The sequence below is a fragment of the Lasiodiplodia theobromae genome (genome assembly GCF_012971845.1).
Source record: "Lasiodiplodia theobromae strain AM2As chromosome Unknown scaffold_5, whole genome shotgun sequence".
NCBI classification, from domain to species: domain Eukaryota; kingdom Fungi; phylum Ascomycota; class Dothideomycetes; order Botryosphaeriales; family Botryosphaeriaceae; genus Lasiodiplodia; species Lasiodiplodia theobromae.
Window position 1 is genome coordinate 764489 of NW_023336541.1, and position 17823 is coordinate 782311.

The 17823-nt window shown below is 56.8% G+C and overlaps 4 protein-coding genes across 4 annotated transcripts; all 4 read right to left on the bottom strand.

Moving 5' to 3' along the window:
• Positions 1 to 3870: 3870 nt before the first annotated feature.
• LTHEOB_2080 (Sphingolipid long chain base-responsive protein Pil1) lies at positions 3871 to 5160 on the bottom strand (the record flags this gene model as incomplete). Its single annotated transcript, XM_035510853.1, has 3 exons — positions 3871 to 4362; positions 4424 to 4549; positions 4615 to 5160. The coding sequence occupies 3 exons, from the start codon at positions 5158 to 5160 to the stop codon at positions 3871 to 3873; spliced, it is 1164 nt and encodes a 387-aa protein (XP_035365020.1).
• A 745-nt stretch (positions 5161 to 5905) lies between these two features.
• Positions 5906 to 9244, bottom strand: LTHEOB_2081 (mRNA splicing factor RNA helicase; the record flags this gene model as incomplete). The annotated part of the gene is made up of 1 exon (XM_035510854.1): positions 5906 to 9244. One exon carries the CDS (start codon positions 9242 to 9244, stop codon positions 5906 to 5908), a length of 3339 nt encoding a protein of 1112 aa, XP_035365021.1.
• Positions 9245 to 10456: 1212 nt separating this feature from the next.
• LTHEOB_2082 (Ornithine decarboxylase) lies at positions 10457 to 10966 on the bottom strand (the record flags this gene model as incomplete). Its single annotated transcript, XM_035510855.1, has 1 exon — positions 10457 to 10966. The coding sequence occupies one exon, from the start codon at positions 10964 to 10966 to the stop codon at positions 10457 to 10459; it is 510 nt and encodes a 169-aa protein (XP_035365022.1).
• Positions 10967 to 12490: 1524 nt separating this feature from the next.
• Positions 12491 to 15493, bottom strand: LTHEOB_2083 (Frequency clock protein; the record flags this gene model as incomplete). Its single annotated transcript, XM_035510856.1, has 3 exons — positions 12491 to 12507; positions 12570 to 15146; positions 15193 to 15493. The coding sequence occupies 3 exons, from the start codon at positions 15491 to 15493 to the stop codon at positions 12491 to 12493; spliced, it is 2895 nt and encodes a 964-aa protein (XP_035365023.1).
• Positions 15494 to 17823: the final 2330 nt, after the last annotated feature.

Here is a 17823-nt window from a genome sequence, read left to right on the forward strand (position 1 = left end):
ACTTATAGCTACATCAGAAGAGAACATATTAAGTGCCCAAGACCTCATTCTTGAGGTAGTAGAATCACAGCCATCGCCTACCGTTGGATCGACTTGAATGTCTTTTAGGCGCTGTGTGCACGCTGATGAAGTGCACGCCGGACCGAAAGAAGCCTCGCGGTGGCGGCTCTACAGCGGTGTAAAGACGACCACTGTGGTCGAAGACATTGTAAACAATGCCAATGCTATAACGAAGTAATGGAATGTCGCTGGTCCTATGTTTACGTGTGTGGTACACGCTTGGCGCGGTAGGCGTAAATTGGGCGTCTGGGAATCAGGTCTTCTGCGCAGCATGGCAAATCTATTCCTGTGAACAGCAAGAATAAAGATCACGTGTGTGTCCCTGTTGCCATGGATGACTCGGAGAAAGAGAGGATTCACATTGGACGGTTGCGAGGTGGCACCACCATGGGGCGACGTGTCAAGTCTGTGAGACGCTATACGATGTACCCGCTCCAGACTGCGTCATGGGACGTACAAAAAAAAACCTGCGCAGTTTCCCGAGCCAATCAATTTTGTGTGCTCCCTGGTTACAAGATGCAGTTGAGGCTGTCGAGGCAACTGAATCAAGACCTCCCTGCCCCTCTTCATTGTCAGCCTTGCGTATACAAGCCGAAACTTCCACATCTAGCAACACGTAACTTCATCACAGTTATCACGTTGAGGACGTAAGACATGGCTTCTATTGCATCATCATCTCTATCGGGTCCCAATGGGTCTTCTTCCCTCGATATTCAGCCCCAAACGCTGCTATCTGAGGGCGAGAATCACGGACAAACAGTCAGAAGGCAAGGCTACTGATAGAACAATATTTGAAGAAACTGTTTACTGACATATCGGGAAATAGATCTTCTGATTCCGACACCCATTCATCTCGTCGCCAAATGTCTAAGGAGTTGTTCCTCGGGCTCCTCCGGAGCCTCAAGCTCATTTTTGTTGCAGCCTTGATTCCATTCCTATCCACAACGGACGGCGAAAGAAAGAAAGTAGCCATACACCATAATTTGAGGAGGACACTTGTCGGACTCAGTGTGCATCTTATACCGTTCGTTGCATGCACAACTCTGATTATCCTCAACCTTAAAACATACTATGTGGGCAAAGATATATCCACTACGTCTCTGCAATTCCTGGCAAAATTGCTGGAGCTGCTCACACAAGCTTCTATCTCAAACATGGCCTTGGTCTACCTCCGTTGGCTGTACCTCGGTCGCCGTCCAGTTCCTTTTGGCACACTTTTTGCAGGCTTGCAAATCACGAGTCTCAACTACCTCTGGTCATTGGAGTTTCTTGGATCAGCATCTTCAAACTACTTCAGCGGAAAGCGGAAATTTGTCTTTGTAGTGTTTATTGACTGCAACTTGCTACTCGCTACTGCAGTTGGTCCCTCGATCGCAGTCTGCTTGATACCAAAACGCCAGTTCTTCCCAATCATAACATCATCTGTATGGGCAAATTCAGACTATGAGACAACATTCCCTGATAGCTTTTCGGAAACAAAAACTCGATGTGCTACTGAAGACACGCTGCCAAAGTGTTCATGGAAAGCTTTCCCTGCCATCTTACAAGCGTCACATGATTCTGGCACATTCAAGCTTCCGCTCTAAGACGATATTTCAGTCACTACAGAGCTAAAGAATCTGGATCGGGGGGATCTTGAGATGACTATGGCAGACAGACTTCAGTCAAGCATTTTCTGTTGCCCTAATAACTACAGCACGGGGGTTGGTCGATTTGAAACCACGCCGACAATTAGCACGCTTTTGTTGGTGTCATTTACGACAAGAGATCTAGATCCTGGATTCTCCTCTTTCAACAGCATGTGGGGCATCCAAGTGAGGTTCCTGAATAGTCAGTCCATGGTGGGCGCTGTCTGCAATGAGTTAGAGTGGCCCATCTCGGACACCTCAATTGTGCTCCAGAACGCCTTCGACGCCAAAAATTCGACCATTTCATTAAATGCCCTCGAGCTCCCAACAAATGGCCAGAATTCGACTTCTTGGACAATCACGTGGTTTGATGCTCCCGAAAGTGCTCCACAAGTGTCTCTGATCGCCATCGTCCTCCCTCCCGCGCAATTGTTAGGGAAACCGATGGTCGACTACATGAATCGGACTGAAACGATCTTCAGTAACTTAAATGGTACTTTTCAAGCTGAAGTTTGTTCCTTTGCGGCAGGCTGGGCGGAAAATAGAGTTATGGCGGAAATCTATGCCGACCTCACGATCGTTACCAGTGATATTACGAAAGCTCCCGAAAAGGCGATAAAAATATCCAAGCACTGGGCATCTTCACTGATAGATGGATGGAAAAACCCCGAGGGGAAATCGGCTCTGGATTTTATTATGCCTGGGATCCTTGCCCAAAATGAAGACGGGAGCACTGCATTTCTCGCAAATATTTTGACGTACGCAATGTCTCGGGCATTGCCTGATGGCTGGCTCTCCGTGAATGATCTAAAAGAGGGAGCTTTCGAAAAGTCAATGATGGAGAGTGCCACACCTATAAAAGATCATCTTCGCCTGGACTATCACATATACTATGAAGGGTTGGCTTACTCTCCTCAGGACTATCCGATGATAGTCTCTTTGGTCATTCTGCTCATATACTGCCTTTATGTGGTCATCTACACCACCATCATGTTCATCAAACCTCTGAGCTCTAGCGCGTGGGATTCCATGGCTGAGTTGACAGCTCTGGCAATTCTCTCAGCTCCAACCGACAAGCTTCGCAACACAAGCGCCGGGATCGAGATGTTGAACACCTTCCGAGAGCCGGTGAATATTCGAGCGGTTGGGTCTGATCACTTAGAGATCGTGTTTTGGGACGATGAACAGAAGCGGGCGACGGACGTAGTACAGAAAAACCGAGAGTATTGATTGTGGAAGAAAAGATGTTGGGCACGATTTTAATGAGTTTTGAACGGATTTCCCGATGGCTTATCGGCTGATGGAAGAGCAATATATGTATATAGGTGGTATCGTAGCCGAAGGCTAGCGTGGCTTTTTTTTTAAAAAAAAAAAAGAAAGGGCTGAGGCACAGTTGCACCTAGGGCCTTATTATTCGTCACGCTAGCTTTCAGCTGCGATACCCCTCTGTACCCGTTTGAATATATGTATTCCTCTATCTTCAACTAAACTGTATGACCAACCCATGTAATGATACATTGGGGGGCATTTTGCAGCTTTATCTGCCCAATTATCCATTAACGCAAGACAGAGCTTAGCCACAAAGCGTTTATACCTTAGAAGGCGATTCACAACAAAGCACCACTTTCGACTGATAAAACTGCTTAGTCTCAAATTCATGACTTAAACAAACGCACGGGTACCCAGTCTGTCAAAGCTCGACTTCAGCCCTCACCCTCGATCTTCTAGCTTGAACAGCAGCAATGGACTCATAGGACAGAGCTCAACGCATGATAAAATCTCGGAACATATCCTACAACCATCCCACTCCTCTTTCCAAACATCAGCTCGAAACTAATCAAAGAAAAAAAAAGTACTGGAGCGGATGGCAAACACTTCTTCATTAACTCATACGCATCTAAACAGAAAGGTATCATACCCAGCACAATTAAGACAATCATTCCCTCAACGGCAAACACTGCCCATATCAAGCGGAATGATAAGGGGCCCCAGTCAGGATCACGTACATGAAAAAGCAGAGCCGCCTCCAAGCAAACAAACAAACAGACAAACAGAAAAAAACAGGGAGCCGCTCTCGTCCTCCTCTTCGTATCCAATATACAGTCGTATACTTGCAATTTCCAGTCATTCAAAAAACCATCTTCACACCGAGCCGCATTCTCCTCACTAGAAGAATGTCAGCCTAAAACATCGCACCCTCCTCAACCTCGCTGACCGGATACGGCGGGTTCTGCTGCTGCTGCCTCTCGCCACCAGCCGAGCTACCGCTCGCGCTCCGCGCCTTGCTGGTCCTGTACGCGGGGTGCACGTCGCCCTCGATGCGGCTCTGCTGGACCTCGCCGCCGACGGCGGTGGGGGCGTACTCGGACGCACCGCTGCTGCTGATGCCAACACCACTACTAGGCATAGCGCCGGCGCCTAGGCTGGCGGCGTTGGACGAGATGGGCTCGTAGCGCGGCTGCCACGCGCGCAGCTCGTCCTCGGCGTCGTTGAGGATGTCGCGGCCGGCGCTCTCGCCGGCGTACGTCGGGTGCGCCTCGCCGGGGACGATGGGGCTGTCGTCGAGCAGGTTGAGCACGCGGCGGGCGTGCTTGGCCAGCATCGCCTGCTTCTCGGCGCGCTCGATGACGGCGGCGAGGTGGAGGTCGTAGGCTTCCTTGAATTTTTGGCGGGTCTGGGGAGGGAGGTCAGCGAATTTTTCTCCTTTAGCAAAAAAAGTAGTGCGGGGAACATACAATGTTGGTGAGCTGAGCCTCAGCGACGAGGGACTGGGCTTCAGCGCGGACGAGCTCCTGCTCCAATTGGACAATCTTGGTGTTCGACGGCTCCTTGTACTTGAGCTTCGCAATCTCATCCGCGACCTGTAGTTCATTCTCCGGTCAGCCAAAAAAAAATCCATCTCCACCAAAACGAAAACGGGACGCACCTTCGCCTTGTGATCCCGACTCGGCTGCACCGAGCTCTCCGTGTTCCGAATCTGCTTCAACACGCCCCTGTAATCCTCCAGATTCTGCGCGAACAAGTCCTCCTGCTCGGCCATCTCGGCCATCAGCACGCCCAGCTTGTCGCTGACGTCCGACACGGCGTCGTCGCCCGTCGCCTCGCCCCACTCGCTCAGCTGCGCCGCGATGCTCGCGCGCTCGCGGCCCGCCGACTCGTGCGCCCCGATGGCGTGGTTCTCCGACTTGATCAGCCCGTACAGCCGCTTCGACAGCTCCGGCTGCCGCATCCCCCGCAGCGACGCCATGGTGAAACGGTGCCGCGGTGCCGATGACGACCCCCTGCCGCCGCCGTTGCCGTACGAATCTCCGCTGCTGCCATCCTTGTTCTTGGACGACCGGATGGAGAGGGAGCGGTTCCTGTGCCGCACGGGCAGCGGGTTTAGCGACCGGGATCGCGAAGGTGCGCGAATGGTGGATGGTGGGGAGGAGCCGTTGGTGTAGGGCGGGGGAGGGTACGCAAAAATAGCCATTATTGGAAAGCAATAAACACAAGACTTTTGGATGGTAGCGTTGATAGGTTCCCGGTAGGAAAAAACGGTCGGCGATGACGTAGACAAGGATGCAGGAACGGAACAAACGTAGGAAAACAGCTGCAAGTACAGAAACCCTAGGAAAAAACGCGACCGGGCTTGTGCGGTATCAGAGAGGAAAATGGAAGACCAGCTTACATGTTCGCAAATGGGAGCGCCCAACGTGGCGAGCTTTTGAATGCTTCTGCGCGTCGCGGCGGCTACGTTCAGCAGGGGGACCCGGTAGGCGCCAAGGGCAGATGATGTGCATGCAGCATGCAAAGCGAGAACTGACCGTGGAGCTCGCGGGCGGCTGCGCAAATTGCGACGCGGTCGGATGGTAGCACCGACTCACTGAAACCCGGTGTTGGAGGGAACCGTAGGCGCTGGGCGGTCGGGGGCGTTGGAGGTGAGTTCAGAGTTATTTGAGCTGGGCAGGCGCGATTGGCAGGAAACCCTTGTCGCACACCCTGCAAGCGCCCGAGACGTCATAGCGATCCTAGCTCCCTCGACGATCACTTTGGACCACGAGTAACATTGTTTTTGTCCTACACGCCCTGCCTAGCCGCGCCCTGAACTGATCCTGACGCCATCTCGTCCCGCGCCCTGGCGCCTGTTTTATCCCTCTTTCCCCTTCCGCCCGTCAGTATCCACCCCACCAAATAAAGTACAACCAAGCTATATACAGTCTCAACAACCCCGCAGTCTACAGCTTCTGTCCCTTCGGCATCTTCTTGTTCTCCGCCCCCAGCCCTTCCAGATCCTTCATCTTGTGGTAGTGCGGCGCCACCTCGTTGAGCCACGCCGGCGTAGGTATCGGCATGACGTTACGCATGTACTCTTTGCTAGTCAGCACAAGCTCGTAGTACATCACGAACCGGTGCGGGCTGTCGCCCGTCTTGGTGAGCACCGATGACGGATGGATGTACGTCGTCATGCCGTTCTTGACCGTGCGGTAGCTGTCACCGCCGCGTTGCAGACGCGCCGCGTTGGGGAAGAAGCCTGCCACGAGCGATTTCATGATCGGATGGAGATCGTTGGCCCCGCACGACGTGATGGTCACTTCAACCCGGTCGCAGAGACGCGCCAGCTGATCACGCACGTCGCGCGCTCGAGACAACGACTTTTGCTGCAGGAAGTTCTCCTTGGCCCACACATAGCTAAAGTCCGAGTCGACCCACTGGTTCCAGATATTGAGCAGCGTGAGATGGTCGCCGCCCTCCTTGATCGTGAAGCGCGCGCGAGCAGAGTCGGCGTGAATCTTCTGCTGCTTGGGCCGGAAGAAGAGCGCCGCCGACTCGCCAAGCATCGACACAATACTTAACACTTCTTCCACACACTGCAGCTGGTCAGCCTTGAGGATCGCTGCTGAAACCATCGGGTCCACGGGGAACTCGGCCATCTGTCTGCCCCTCTTTGTGAGCTCGCCCTTGTCGTTCAGAGCTCCCAAAGCGTAGAGAAGTTCCAGAGACCGGATCAGAGTGTCGGCCGGAGGTGCATCCATGAAGTCGAATCCGACCAGGTCGTTGATGCCCAAACTCTTCAACAACAACACCGTGCTGGAGAGGTTGGTCCTCTGAATTTCAGGCGTAGTATTGGCCTCTAATTCATTAAAGAAGGCCCAGCGAGTGTACAACCGGAAACAGTGTCCGGGTCCGACTCTGCCAGCACGACCTGCCCTCTGGTTGGCCGAAGCTCTACTGCACGGCGTGATGACCAGAGACTCCATGCCGGTGCGGGGGTTGTACACGTTCTCCTTGACGTATCCGGGGTCGATGACATACACGATGCCGTCGATGGTCAAGGAAGTTTCAGCAATGTTAGTAGCGAGCACCACCTTCCTGACCTTGCCCGGCGGGGTGGGCTCGAAAATTTTGGCCTGTTCTTCTTGTGGTAAGTTTGCATAGATGGGGCAAATGATGAGTTCTGGGGCTGCAGAACCTAGCTTCCGCGACGTTTCTGCCAGGTCTTCCGCCATGGTTTCGATCTCGTCCTGACCCGTCAAAAACACGAGAATGTCGCCGCGTGGCTGACTAAGGTGAATCTGGAAAACGGTGGTGACGGCGGCAGCCAGGTAGTTTGCTTCGGGCTGCGGAGTGTAGTAGATGCTGACGGGGAATCGACGACCCGGTACGTTGAAGATGGGAGCATCGTCAAAGTACTGACTAAACTTCTGAGCGTCGACGGTAGCCGAAGAAATGATGAGCTTCAGATCCGGCCTGAATCGGGCAATGTCCTTGAGCAAGCCAAACAGAATGTCCGTAGCGAGAGTGCGTTCGTGCGCCTCGTCGAGGATGATGGCGCTGTAGCTCTCGAGAGAAGGGTCGGTCAGAAACTCCCGCAACAGCATACCATCTGTCATGAACTTGACGATCGTGTTCTTCGGATCCGTGTTGTCCTCGAAACGGATCGAGTACCCTACCTCCTTACCCAGCTTCACCCCCATCTCCTCGGCCACACGCGCAGCGACGGACATGGCGGCAACTCTTCGCGGTTGCGTGCACGCTACCATCTTCTTGGACTTTCCGTTCTCCTCTTTCGAGGTGTATCCGGCTTCGTGTAGGAACTGCGGAATCTGCGTCGTCTTTCCGGAACCGGTCTCTGCGACCACAACAACACACTGGTAGTTGGCAATCGCCTCCATCAACTGGTCTTTCCACGAGTAAATGGGGAGCGATTTCCGAGTCTCCTCGATCGACTTGGCCTTTGCCTCGGCGGCGGTGATTTGCGCCGCCAACCGCTGCTGCTCCTTGTTCATCTTCTGTCCGGGCAACGCCTGGTCTATGACGAAGTTGATCTTTTGCGTATCATCGAAGACGAACTCGTAATCGCCTTCGTTAACGCGCTCTGGACGCAGGATCTGGGCTTTTGCTTTCGCAGCCTGTTCCCGCTCCCACTCTTCTTGCTCCGTGACGTACTTCTCCCGTCCGTACTCATCGCGGTCCACGTAGCGCTTGTAGAGGGCCTCTTCCTTCTTTTTCCGGTCGATTTTTCCTTTCTCTGTGATGTAGTCTTCGGGAAGTGCGTAGCCATCGGTGTGCTCGTCCACGCGGAGGCGCTCTTCGGCGAGGCGCAAGGTTTCCCTGTTCCTCGCGAATTCGTCGAGCTCGGCCTGGGTCAGCTCGCCAGGACCCGCTCTCCGCTCTTCCTCTTCTTCCTCCGCAACTTGCTTCCTCAGCAACGCGAGCTGCTCCGCTTCTCTCTTCTTGAGGTATTCCTGCCGCGAGCGTAACCGCAGGTCGCCCAGAGCCGCCTCCCTGGCCTGCTCGTCGTCTGCGAGCGCTCTCCTCCGTGCGGCATCCTTGGCCTGTGTACGGTCCTCGACGACCTTCTTTGAGTCCTTATCATCCTTTGCCCTCAGCCTCTTCTCGAATTCCTCCCTCTCCCTCTTATCCCTCTCGGCCTCGTCAATCTCTTCTTCCTCCTCCGCCGGCTGTGCGGGTGACACGCTTCCATCTTGCAACTTGACGCGCTTCGGACTCGACTCCTCGAGCGGCTCTTCGTCCTCATAATACTCCTCATCACCCCACCTATCCTCCCAATCCCCATCGTCCCTCCTCCGCACCTTCTTCTCCCTCCTTCCACCGCCACGTTCACGGCTCCGCTCCCTCTTCTCCCCACGATCTCTACTCCTCTCCCTCTTCTCCCCACGCTCCCTACTCCTCTCCCTCTTCCTCTCCTTCCTCCGCTCCGACCTATCCTTCTTCTCCACCCTCGCCGGCGCAGGCGCGTCCGCCAGCTCATCTTCCATCTCCACCAACGCGTACCTCTTCTTCTTCGCCGCCGCATTCGCGTCCTTCTTTTCCGAAGAACCACCACTAGCTTTCGTCGTCGTCCGCGCGTACAGCTCGTCGGCAAACTGCTGCAGCGCCGCGGGCGCCGCCGCGTCCTCGAGCAGGTCGGCCAGCTTGTCGCGCAGGTGCTTGGGCCCGCGCGCCGCCGCCGAGCTGGCCGTCGCCGCGACGAAGTCGACCAGCGTCGCGTCCGTCGCGCCCGTCAGCTTGATCAGCCCGTCCGAGATCCACGTGCGGTCTGACGACGCCATATCGCTTGTGTGATGTGTGTGGGATGTGGCGCGTGTGGTGTGTGTGTTTGTGTGGTAGGCGGGTGCGTGGAGCGGTCCCGCGGTAGTTTGATTGATGAGACCAAGTGGCGCGGCGGGCGTCTGGTTCGGTACGTGTGCCTGGCGGTTCGGCGAGAGCTAGGGTGACAAGGGCGCGCGCGTGTGTGTGCGCTCGTGCGTTTTCGAGAGCGGGCGATGGACTCGGAGGCAGCACCGCCGGAGCTGTGGTTTTCGGCGAGTGGGTGCGGTAAGGGCCGGACGAGGCGGGCGCGCTCTGGGGGTAGGATCAAAAGGAAAAGAGTGCACAGGAGGAAGAGTTGACGCCTGTGCAGATTGCGTCTTTGCTGATTGGGTCGGGGGCAGCTCTCGCTCCGTCGTCGTCGTCGTCGTCGGCGGACGGAGGTTTTGGAGGGCAGCACAGTTAGGTGGGAGCTCCAATGGAAGTCTGCCGCGGCAAAACTCTGGGGAACCAAAAAAACGAGGCTGCCCGCGACGCCACTCTCCCAACCCCGACCTCAAGCTAACGGGCATTCTTTCTTCCATGCAGGCACTTGTGTAATGATTCACGACCAGGTTCAGAGCGAGGCCGTTGATCGTCTGTTTTAGACTAATCGTAGCGTCAAAAAGCTTGTCTTGAACCTCGTTGACTCCCAAGTATCAATTAACGAGAAGACATCAATCTCAATTCACGAACAAAGTATCAATCTCAGCCCACGAAACAAGACTCAATTAACCAATGCATCCTGACAGACCGGACATTATCACCTCTCTGGACAAGGGCGCCATTACCTCCCTTCAGAATCACAGAACGGCCACGCCAGAAAACACCAATGCAAAAAACACAAATAGCACCAACACCAGACAACCAGGAAGAAAGCGAAAAAAGCAAACAGCACGAACGCATGCACACGCATTTTATACCCTTTGCAGATTACCCTTCCCTTATGCTTCAATTTCCACCAACCCCGAACGCATGGATGCCGAAATTTTTCAGATGCTCGCAGACGTAGAAGTACAGGATGCAGGACGAGAGGGGAAAGGGTATATGCAGAAAGCCACTTTTGTAATGAAAGACTTTGTGCATGCAGCGGTCCCGAACGAAAACAGCAGGAAAGAATGATCTGAGCAATGAAAAGGGAACCCTAACTCGTAATCTCAACGCGATAAAAGGTGAAAAATCCAGTAGCTCAATAATCAGACCTCCATGCCCAGCAAGACCCACGCGTCGCTGACGATTGGCGGCTTCTCAGCCCACTCAGCGAGCGTGACGGGCTCGAAACCGATCCAGCCGAGGTCCTTCATGAGGCCCCTCATGTCCTCGGCCGGCGCCTTGCGGTCCAGGCACACGTTGAGGCGCGCGCACTCGAACTCGTCGAGCCCGCAGAGCTCAATCAGCGCCATGAGGCCCGGCTTGAGGTCGCGCACCGTGGCCTCGCTGTCGAAGAAGACGAACATGGCCTTGTCGTCGCCGTCGCCCGCCACGAAGCCGCGGAAGCGCGCGCCGCCGACGTAGTCCCAGACCTCGATCCACTGGCCGACCTGGCCGCGCTGATGCTGCGGAAAGCCATAGTCGACGGCCAACGAGGAGCCGGGCGGCGACGGCGGCATGCCGATGCCGCTATCGTAGGAGCCGTCCATCTTCTTGTCGTCGCTGACGGCGATGGAGTCGTTGTGGTGTCCGTCGTGGTTGTTGATGTCGTACATGCCCAATGCAAGCGAGTCCTGACGAGCCACATTCCCCTCACCAAGGAAAACGGTCCGCAGTGTCTCACAGAAGAGTCTCTCACATTCTTCCGCAATGGTGCATGCTGCCCCCCCTCTGCGCGCCGCGCCGGCACGACGCTTGTTATGCGTCGGGCTCAGCTCGTCACTCGTGACGGCATAGGCGGCGAGGGGGGGACTTTGTGGAGGAGATGGCATTCCCTGCAATCGCTGTCAATATTTCTGCCCGTTTGCACGACTGTTGTACGCCTGTACATACCGAGCTGACCTCAGGAACGCCACTCGGCCCCGCCGGCCCCGGTAGTGGAGTAGTGGAAGCCCTGGAGCTGCATGGAGACAGCGTCCACGGCATAGCAGCTGGCCTTCATGGCGGCCCAATTACTACTACTACTCGATGATGTACTAGTTCGTTTCGCCATAGTTGATGTCGGCCACGGTTGTCGGCTTGAGCGGGTTTGTAGGGGGTGGAAAAGGTGAGGTTGGGTCGGGTGGCGACAAAAGGCAGAGGTTGCAGGCTCGGTGGTTGTTCGGAGCGACGAGGTATAGGTGCACGCGGCGGTGACAGCGACGAGCGGATAGGTGGGAAGCGTTGGTGTGATGGAGTGGCGGGCTTTTGGTCTGGTACAGGAGGTGGACGTGGACGGCTGAGGCGAAGGGAAATGAGGAGATTCTTAGCTCGGTTGGCTGTCATAGGTCGAGCGTGAGCCGTTTCAAGGATCTGCGACGGAGGCTTGCGGCCTGATCACGTGCACAGGTCTGCCGGTACCGTGGGTGGCGGGCTCCCTACCCAACGTCTCGGAAACCCGCCACCTGGGGTGCAGAGACGAATGATTCTAGACTTGGGCTCGGGAACGGCATGGCTCGATACTGGCATGTGCGGGCGGAGCGGGGCGTTTTGTACAGAAATGGAACGATAGTCGACCATGTTAGTGGCAACCCGAGGCGCGATATGCAAAACACCACGAGGGGCGTACAGGGGCCTGGCGATCGGGACGATGAATGCCATCTTTACCGATAGATTCTGCATGCAGATGGGGACCTGCAAGTCCGTTTTCGTACCCTTGCCAAGGGAGATCTTGAGTAGATAACTCTAAATTTCCTTTCTTTTTTCGTCACGAGGCAAAGCCTCAGCTGTGCAAACTATTTGCTAGGTCTGTGTTCATCTTGGGAACAGTGAAAAAGCGACCGGGTATCTCCACAAAGACAAACCAAACCTGCTAATCCAAACAAATTTTTCCTCCCGAGGAAAGCTGATACACCATCGGGTTGGCCATCCTGTACCTGGTTGATTCTGCCTTTTTCCGCAGAGGCAGCCAGTAGATTTAATAGTGCCAATAACAAATATCCATCTCTTGACCAACCCACAATAGCTCCAAAACACAAGCCCGCTGTGAACGCTGCTGAAAACAATCCCATCCAAACACCCCTTTTGCACTGCTTGATGCTCCCAATGCAAACCAAGGAAATTACGATGTCCGTGACGCCTTTCCATGCACAATCATGCTGTCACTCGTCCTCGATCTCTTCAAACTTCCGCCTCGTTGGAGGCTTACGCTGCCTCGACTGCTCGGTCGCCGATCCGTACCGGTTTCGTCTCCGTCGTCTATCTTGAGCGAAGCGGGACTGTTGAAGCCACTGCCACCTCCAGCAGTGGCAGCGGAGGAGCCCGCAGGAATCTCCTCCGCCAGCCTATCCGCCATGTTTGCGTCGTACTCGCGCTCGCGCTTCCGGATGTTCTCGGGGTCAATTTCTCTCGCCTGCGCGAGGAAGTCGAGCGACCCGTCGTCTTCCTCGACGAAGTCTTCCGCATCCTCTTCCTCATCGCCGCTTCCTCCCTCTGTCTCATCTTCAGGAGATGACATCTCCACGAGACGGGGGGCGGCCGTAGGTGGCTCGTCTGACACTTCGAACTCGTCATCCAATCCCGATACGTCACTCATATCCGACTCTGCATCTCCAGATGAAGAGTCGAACGGAAGGAGAGATGGGGGAGGCAGCACCGATGGCGGAAGGCGCTTTCGCTGTGCCGAGATGATCTCCCCGTTGACGACGGGAGTCCTCACCCGCGTGATTTCCAACGGTCCCGTCGAGTCGTCGTCCGAACTCGTGTGCAGAGCACGCATGATCTTGCGGGGATAGCGGACCACTCGAGGCGTGTGCGACGCGTAGTTGACGGTCAGGGTAGACTCGCTCCGCACCTGCCTACACTCGACATCGATGGAGAAGTTGTCCTCGGGCACTACACCACCAATACCGGAAACTTCAAAGTCAAGATACGTTTTCGGAGGCACGTCCCCAGTCGTGGACGAGGAGTCGGAGAACTCGAAGTCAATGTCACTCGACATTGGCTCCATGTCGACATCCATCTCGTGGAGAGCGGCGCGTGCTAGAGGTCCCCGACGCTCATCGTCAGAAGGGACGGGTCCCCCCTTCTTCTCCTCAGGTGTGGTGCCCAGTGGCATGTTGGTGTAGTTATTGTAATTGGTATAACCTCGGGAATCGTGCGTGCTGCGATCACCACTGAGGTCGGTGCAGAACTTGGCCTTGTTGTAGAAAATGATGGGTCCGTCATCCCGCTTCCGCTTCGAAGAGGTAGTCCGCATGCCGGAACTAGCAAAACCCGAAGATGTGTTGCCGGTGGCCTGGGCTGGGAGCGGAGATGCGTCCTCTTCGGAGTTGTGATCCATGTTGGAACCGTCGTAGTCATCGGTCGACTCTCTGTGGTAAAAGAGAGGCGTGTACGCCAGATGGTTGGCGCTCCGTTGCTGCTCCGAAGACTGGCCAGTCGCTTCGCTCGAGGTGTTGGTGCTGCTTGGGCCAAGCTTCTGTCGCTTCTTGCCTACCTTCTTGACGTTTGACTTGAGCATTTCATACTGATGCTCCGGTGAGCTATCACTGCTGTTGAGCGACGTGTCCTGGCCACCTTTCCACCGAATCTTGCGTCCATCATGGGATAGCTCCAACTTGGAGCTGTAGTCCTGCAGCGCTTTCTTGACGAAGTCGGTCGTCACATTGATGGTGTGCAGTTGGGCCATGTTGACAAGCAGGTTGAGGTAGATCCATCCGTGGCCATCGACGGGAGGCGTCTCGGGATCAGGTGGCGAAAAGCCGAGGTGGCGAATGTAGTTGATGTTATCAGTCGGAACCTGGGCTCTCTGCGGATCGAGGTCCAGGGGGCGTGTCGGACGCTGCTCGGGCGAGTTGTTTCCAGAGGCAGACTCGGCAAAGTCACGATCCGACACCTTCTTCTTGAGCGTCGTCGGGATCCCTTTCGGGGGGACACCATCTCCCTCGGAACGCTCTTTGACCGGCGGGCGACGCGACTCCGCCTTGCCGAGCATGATTCGCGCTTCTCTCATACCTTCCTTACGAGCTTCTTGACCGGTCTCCTCTTCGATTGCCGCTCGGTCAGCTTGGGCGGCGGACTGGGCAACTTCCTGCTGCTGGATGGGCTGTTGATGCCCGCCGGCGCCTGCACCCTTTCCGGCGAAGATCTGCTCCATCCGTCGAACAACGAGTTTCTTCTTGGCCGACTCGGTCATGGCGATCGTCTTCGGCATCAAACCAGCAGGGATATCTTGCAGGTAGGACTGGATGCTGTCGTGCTGGCGGTGGTATCGTGACTTGTTCTTCGGAGGGGGTTTGGGGTCGGATTGGCCGCCGTTGCCAATGCCGCTGCCATTGCCACCGGAAGCAGTGTTCGAGTTTTGCCCCGATGCGGACATGTAGGCCGAATCGCCGAATTGGGTGGAGGTATAGGACGAGAGGGTATTATGCGGGTTGAGAGCGGGGCCTCGTTCGATATTGACGGGCTCGACGGTACCGTCGTCCAGCTCCATGGCAAACTTTCTCAGCGTCTCCTCGAGCTCCAGCTTCTTGTGCGGCGGCAGGCCGTGCACGCGCACCTCGAAGAGCTTTTCGTTCTGCAAGTGAGCATCGTGCACCTTTTCGTACTTTCTCAGCTTCTTCTTCAGCTTCTTGTTCTCGATGGTCAGGTCGTCAATGACGCTCCGGAACTCTTCCGTGCTGCTACCGTCGGTGCGCATGTTCATCAACGCAGGTCGATGAGGCATCGAGGTCTGCCCTTGCATCTGCATCTGCACGGGGTTCATCTCGGGCGAAGTGGAAGATGATGAGTTACGGAAGAAGAAAGGGGGATCATCTGCATTGGTCAGCGCTGGCCGTGGACGCGGAGCGGACAGACTTACTGTCGACGAAGCCGGTACTGTTCTGCGAGATGTTGTTGTTGGACGTCTCGAACCACTTGCCAGCATCGCTCACCTCGCCCGAGCTCTCCTTCTTGGTACCCGGCTTCGATGAGCCGGGCGAAGGTGGGTTGGCACGGTCGCTGGAGGGCACATTGGAGGAGGTGCGCGACAAACGCGGGTCGACGAGGTCGTCTGCATGCTTACGCTTTCCGGGGGAGTGAAGGAGAGATACGGACTTGTGGGCAGGTGGCCTCCGCGAATGCATGCCCTGCGGGGCCCCGTCCTGCTTGGGCTCGGACATGGCCCGTCTCGGCGCTCGCGAGGCGGTATTATCAAAACGACGTCAGGGTGTTCAGTTCAATCCCGGATCGGCCATCGGTGGAGATCCAGGATGCCGGGGGTGGTCAGTGTTGGTGCGAGCAGTTGCTGTGATGGTTGCGGTGATTTTGGCGCGGCGACGGGGCGGAAAAAAATTGTGGTGGTGGTGAAGAAGCGGCGCGCGGTTCTGGTTAGGATGAGGCTGTTCAGAGGGCCGATGCTTGTGGCGGTTGGGTGTGAAGTTGTGATGGTCGATAGGGTGGCGTTGACAATCAGATTGGGCCGATGGGTCTGGCGGCGACCGGACCGCGGCGGTCGTGTATAAGGAAGACATTGCAGGCGCGGGTGATGGCGATGGGCAGGTTGAACCTCTCGATCTGAGGTCACCTCGCCAGGGTCGCGGAGATCGGGCAAAGCTGTATGGTTTGCAGCTCGCTTGCGCCGCCCGCCGCCGCGCCGATCTCAGTCTGCGGTGCCCTCACGTGTGCGCGCCCAGCCCGCAGCGCCGCCGGCTCTAGACCGCACCATCGCGATTCGCCCCCCCGGACGCAACCAGCAATCTGCGATGCGGCACCGCGAGCGTGATGGGCGCGTCCGGCTGCCGTGCGCCCTCGCGCAGCCAGCACAGCCCGCCAGCGCAGCGGCCGGCCGGGGCGGCACGCGGGCAGCGGAGGCGGGCGTGTGCTTGCGGCGACGACGGCGGGCAGCGAAGGTGTGTGGCCTGACGCGCACCGTGGTTCCCCGGTGCCTGGCGCAGGATTGGTGAGCCCTGCGGCCTGCGCAGCATCCCTGTCGGCTTAACAGCCGGGTAGAGCCGAACTAGCGCGAGCCCTGAGATCTCCTTCTGTGAGCAGCATCGGCCTTCTTGGCGCGGGGGTTCGCCGCAGCTGATGTCATAACCGCACAGCCGCAACACCTCACCTTGTCCAGCGCCCGCCCCGGAGTCATCTCCACCACGTCACCACCAGTGCAAATCGAGATCGTGCCCGTCCGCCTGCTGCTTCGAGCCTCGACGACCTGCTGCAAGACCCTGCGGCTGCCTCCTCGACCCCAGCCCCCCTTCCCGAGCCGGCGCGCCGCCTCGTCACCACCACCGTGCTGCCTGCCACGCTGCCCGTACATATCGCGCCTGAGTGCGCGCCCGGCGTGCTCCTCCCGTCCCCAGCCCGCTCGCCGCGAGCGTCGTCGCCCGTCTCACTTCCGCCGAGCTGAAACGCACGCCCGCTGACCCGGGTGCCGCGCACGCCCCTGGTGAGATTCGCCACACTCGACCGACCCAGACGACGCTAGACCCGACGCAGCCCCCTGCCGACCAGGCGCATCCGTTGCGTTGCCCGAGCGCGCCGCGGCCGTTGAGTCTTCATACAACACTGAGCGACCGATCCCGATCACGCCTTGCCTTTTCAGGCACACGTGGGAGTCTTTCTGTCCCTTGCTCGCCCGCACTGATGAGCCCACTGCCACGCGAAGTCCGTAGCGCTGACTCTCCGCCCGCGCCGACATTCCCCGTCGTCGAGTCGTGCGTCCCGTTGCCGTCGTCGGACTTGTGTGTGTTGGTCCTCGTATATATTGGCAAGTACTTACATTTCCCAGTCACTGCCGTCGTTCATTGGCCCGTTTGCTCATCGCCGATTGTCCATCCGTGCGGACCGAAAATCGTCCTTATTCCGGCCTTCGCCCTGCCGCTCGCTCGCCTTTCTTCAGGGTGCCAGAACCGCCGTGCAGGTGGCTGCGAACGACGCCAACTCGTCCAGGAGATTGCGCCTCATCAGGGTCTGGGAGCCACCGAGAGGCCGGACAGCCAGGGTTGCTGTCGGGCCCCAGCCAAAATGGAACCTGCGCCCATGCGCGACCAGCGAGTGGCGAAGATCCGAATGATTGAAGCCTCTCATGCCTTCACACCGCAGCACCCGTATACCCACTTCTCTGGCCATTATTCGTTACGCGCCGAAAACGACGTCATCAAGCATAAAATTCCCCCGTCAGCGCGCCAGCATAATTCGTATTGATCCGCCGCCCGCGGGCGTACCCAAAGCACCCCATCCCACCCATCCACCTGGGTCACCACTGCCACCCGATATCCAGCCCCTTTCTTCCGGTCCGGATTTCCAGCCGCGTGGTCCTGTCTTTCTCTCTGCGTCCTGGTCAACACATGCTTTGGTGGTCGCCGCTGGACGCCCTCTTCGGCATCCTGGAATCTGTCGACTCAGGACCGCTGGATCTGCAGAATCAGGTTCTTCACGGCTGGCCCCACTCAGGCACCAGCGGTATCTTCATCGGGTCTACGGAATGTGTCCAAGTTTTTTTTCAAGC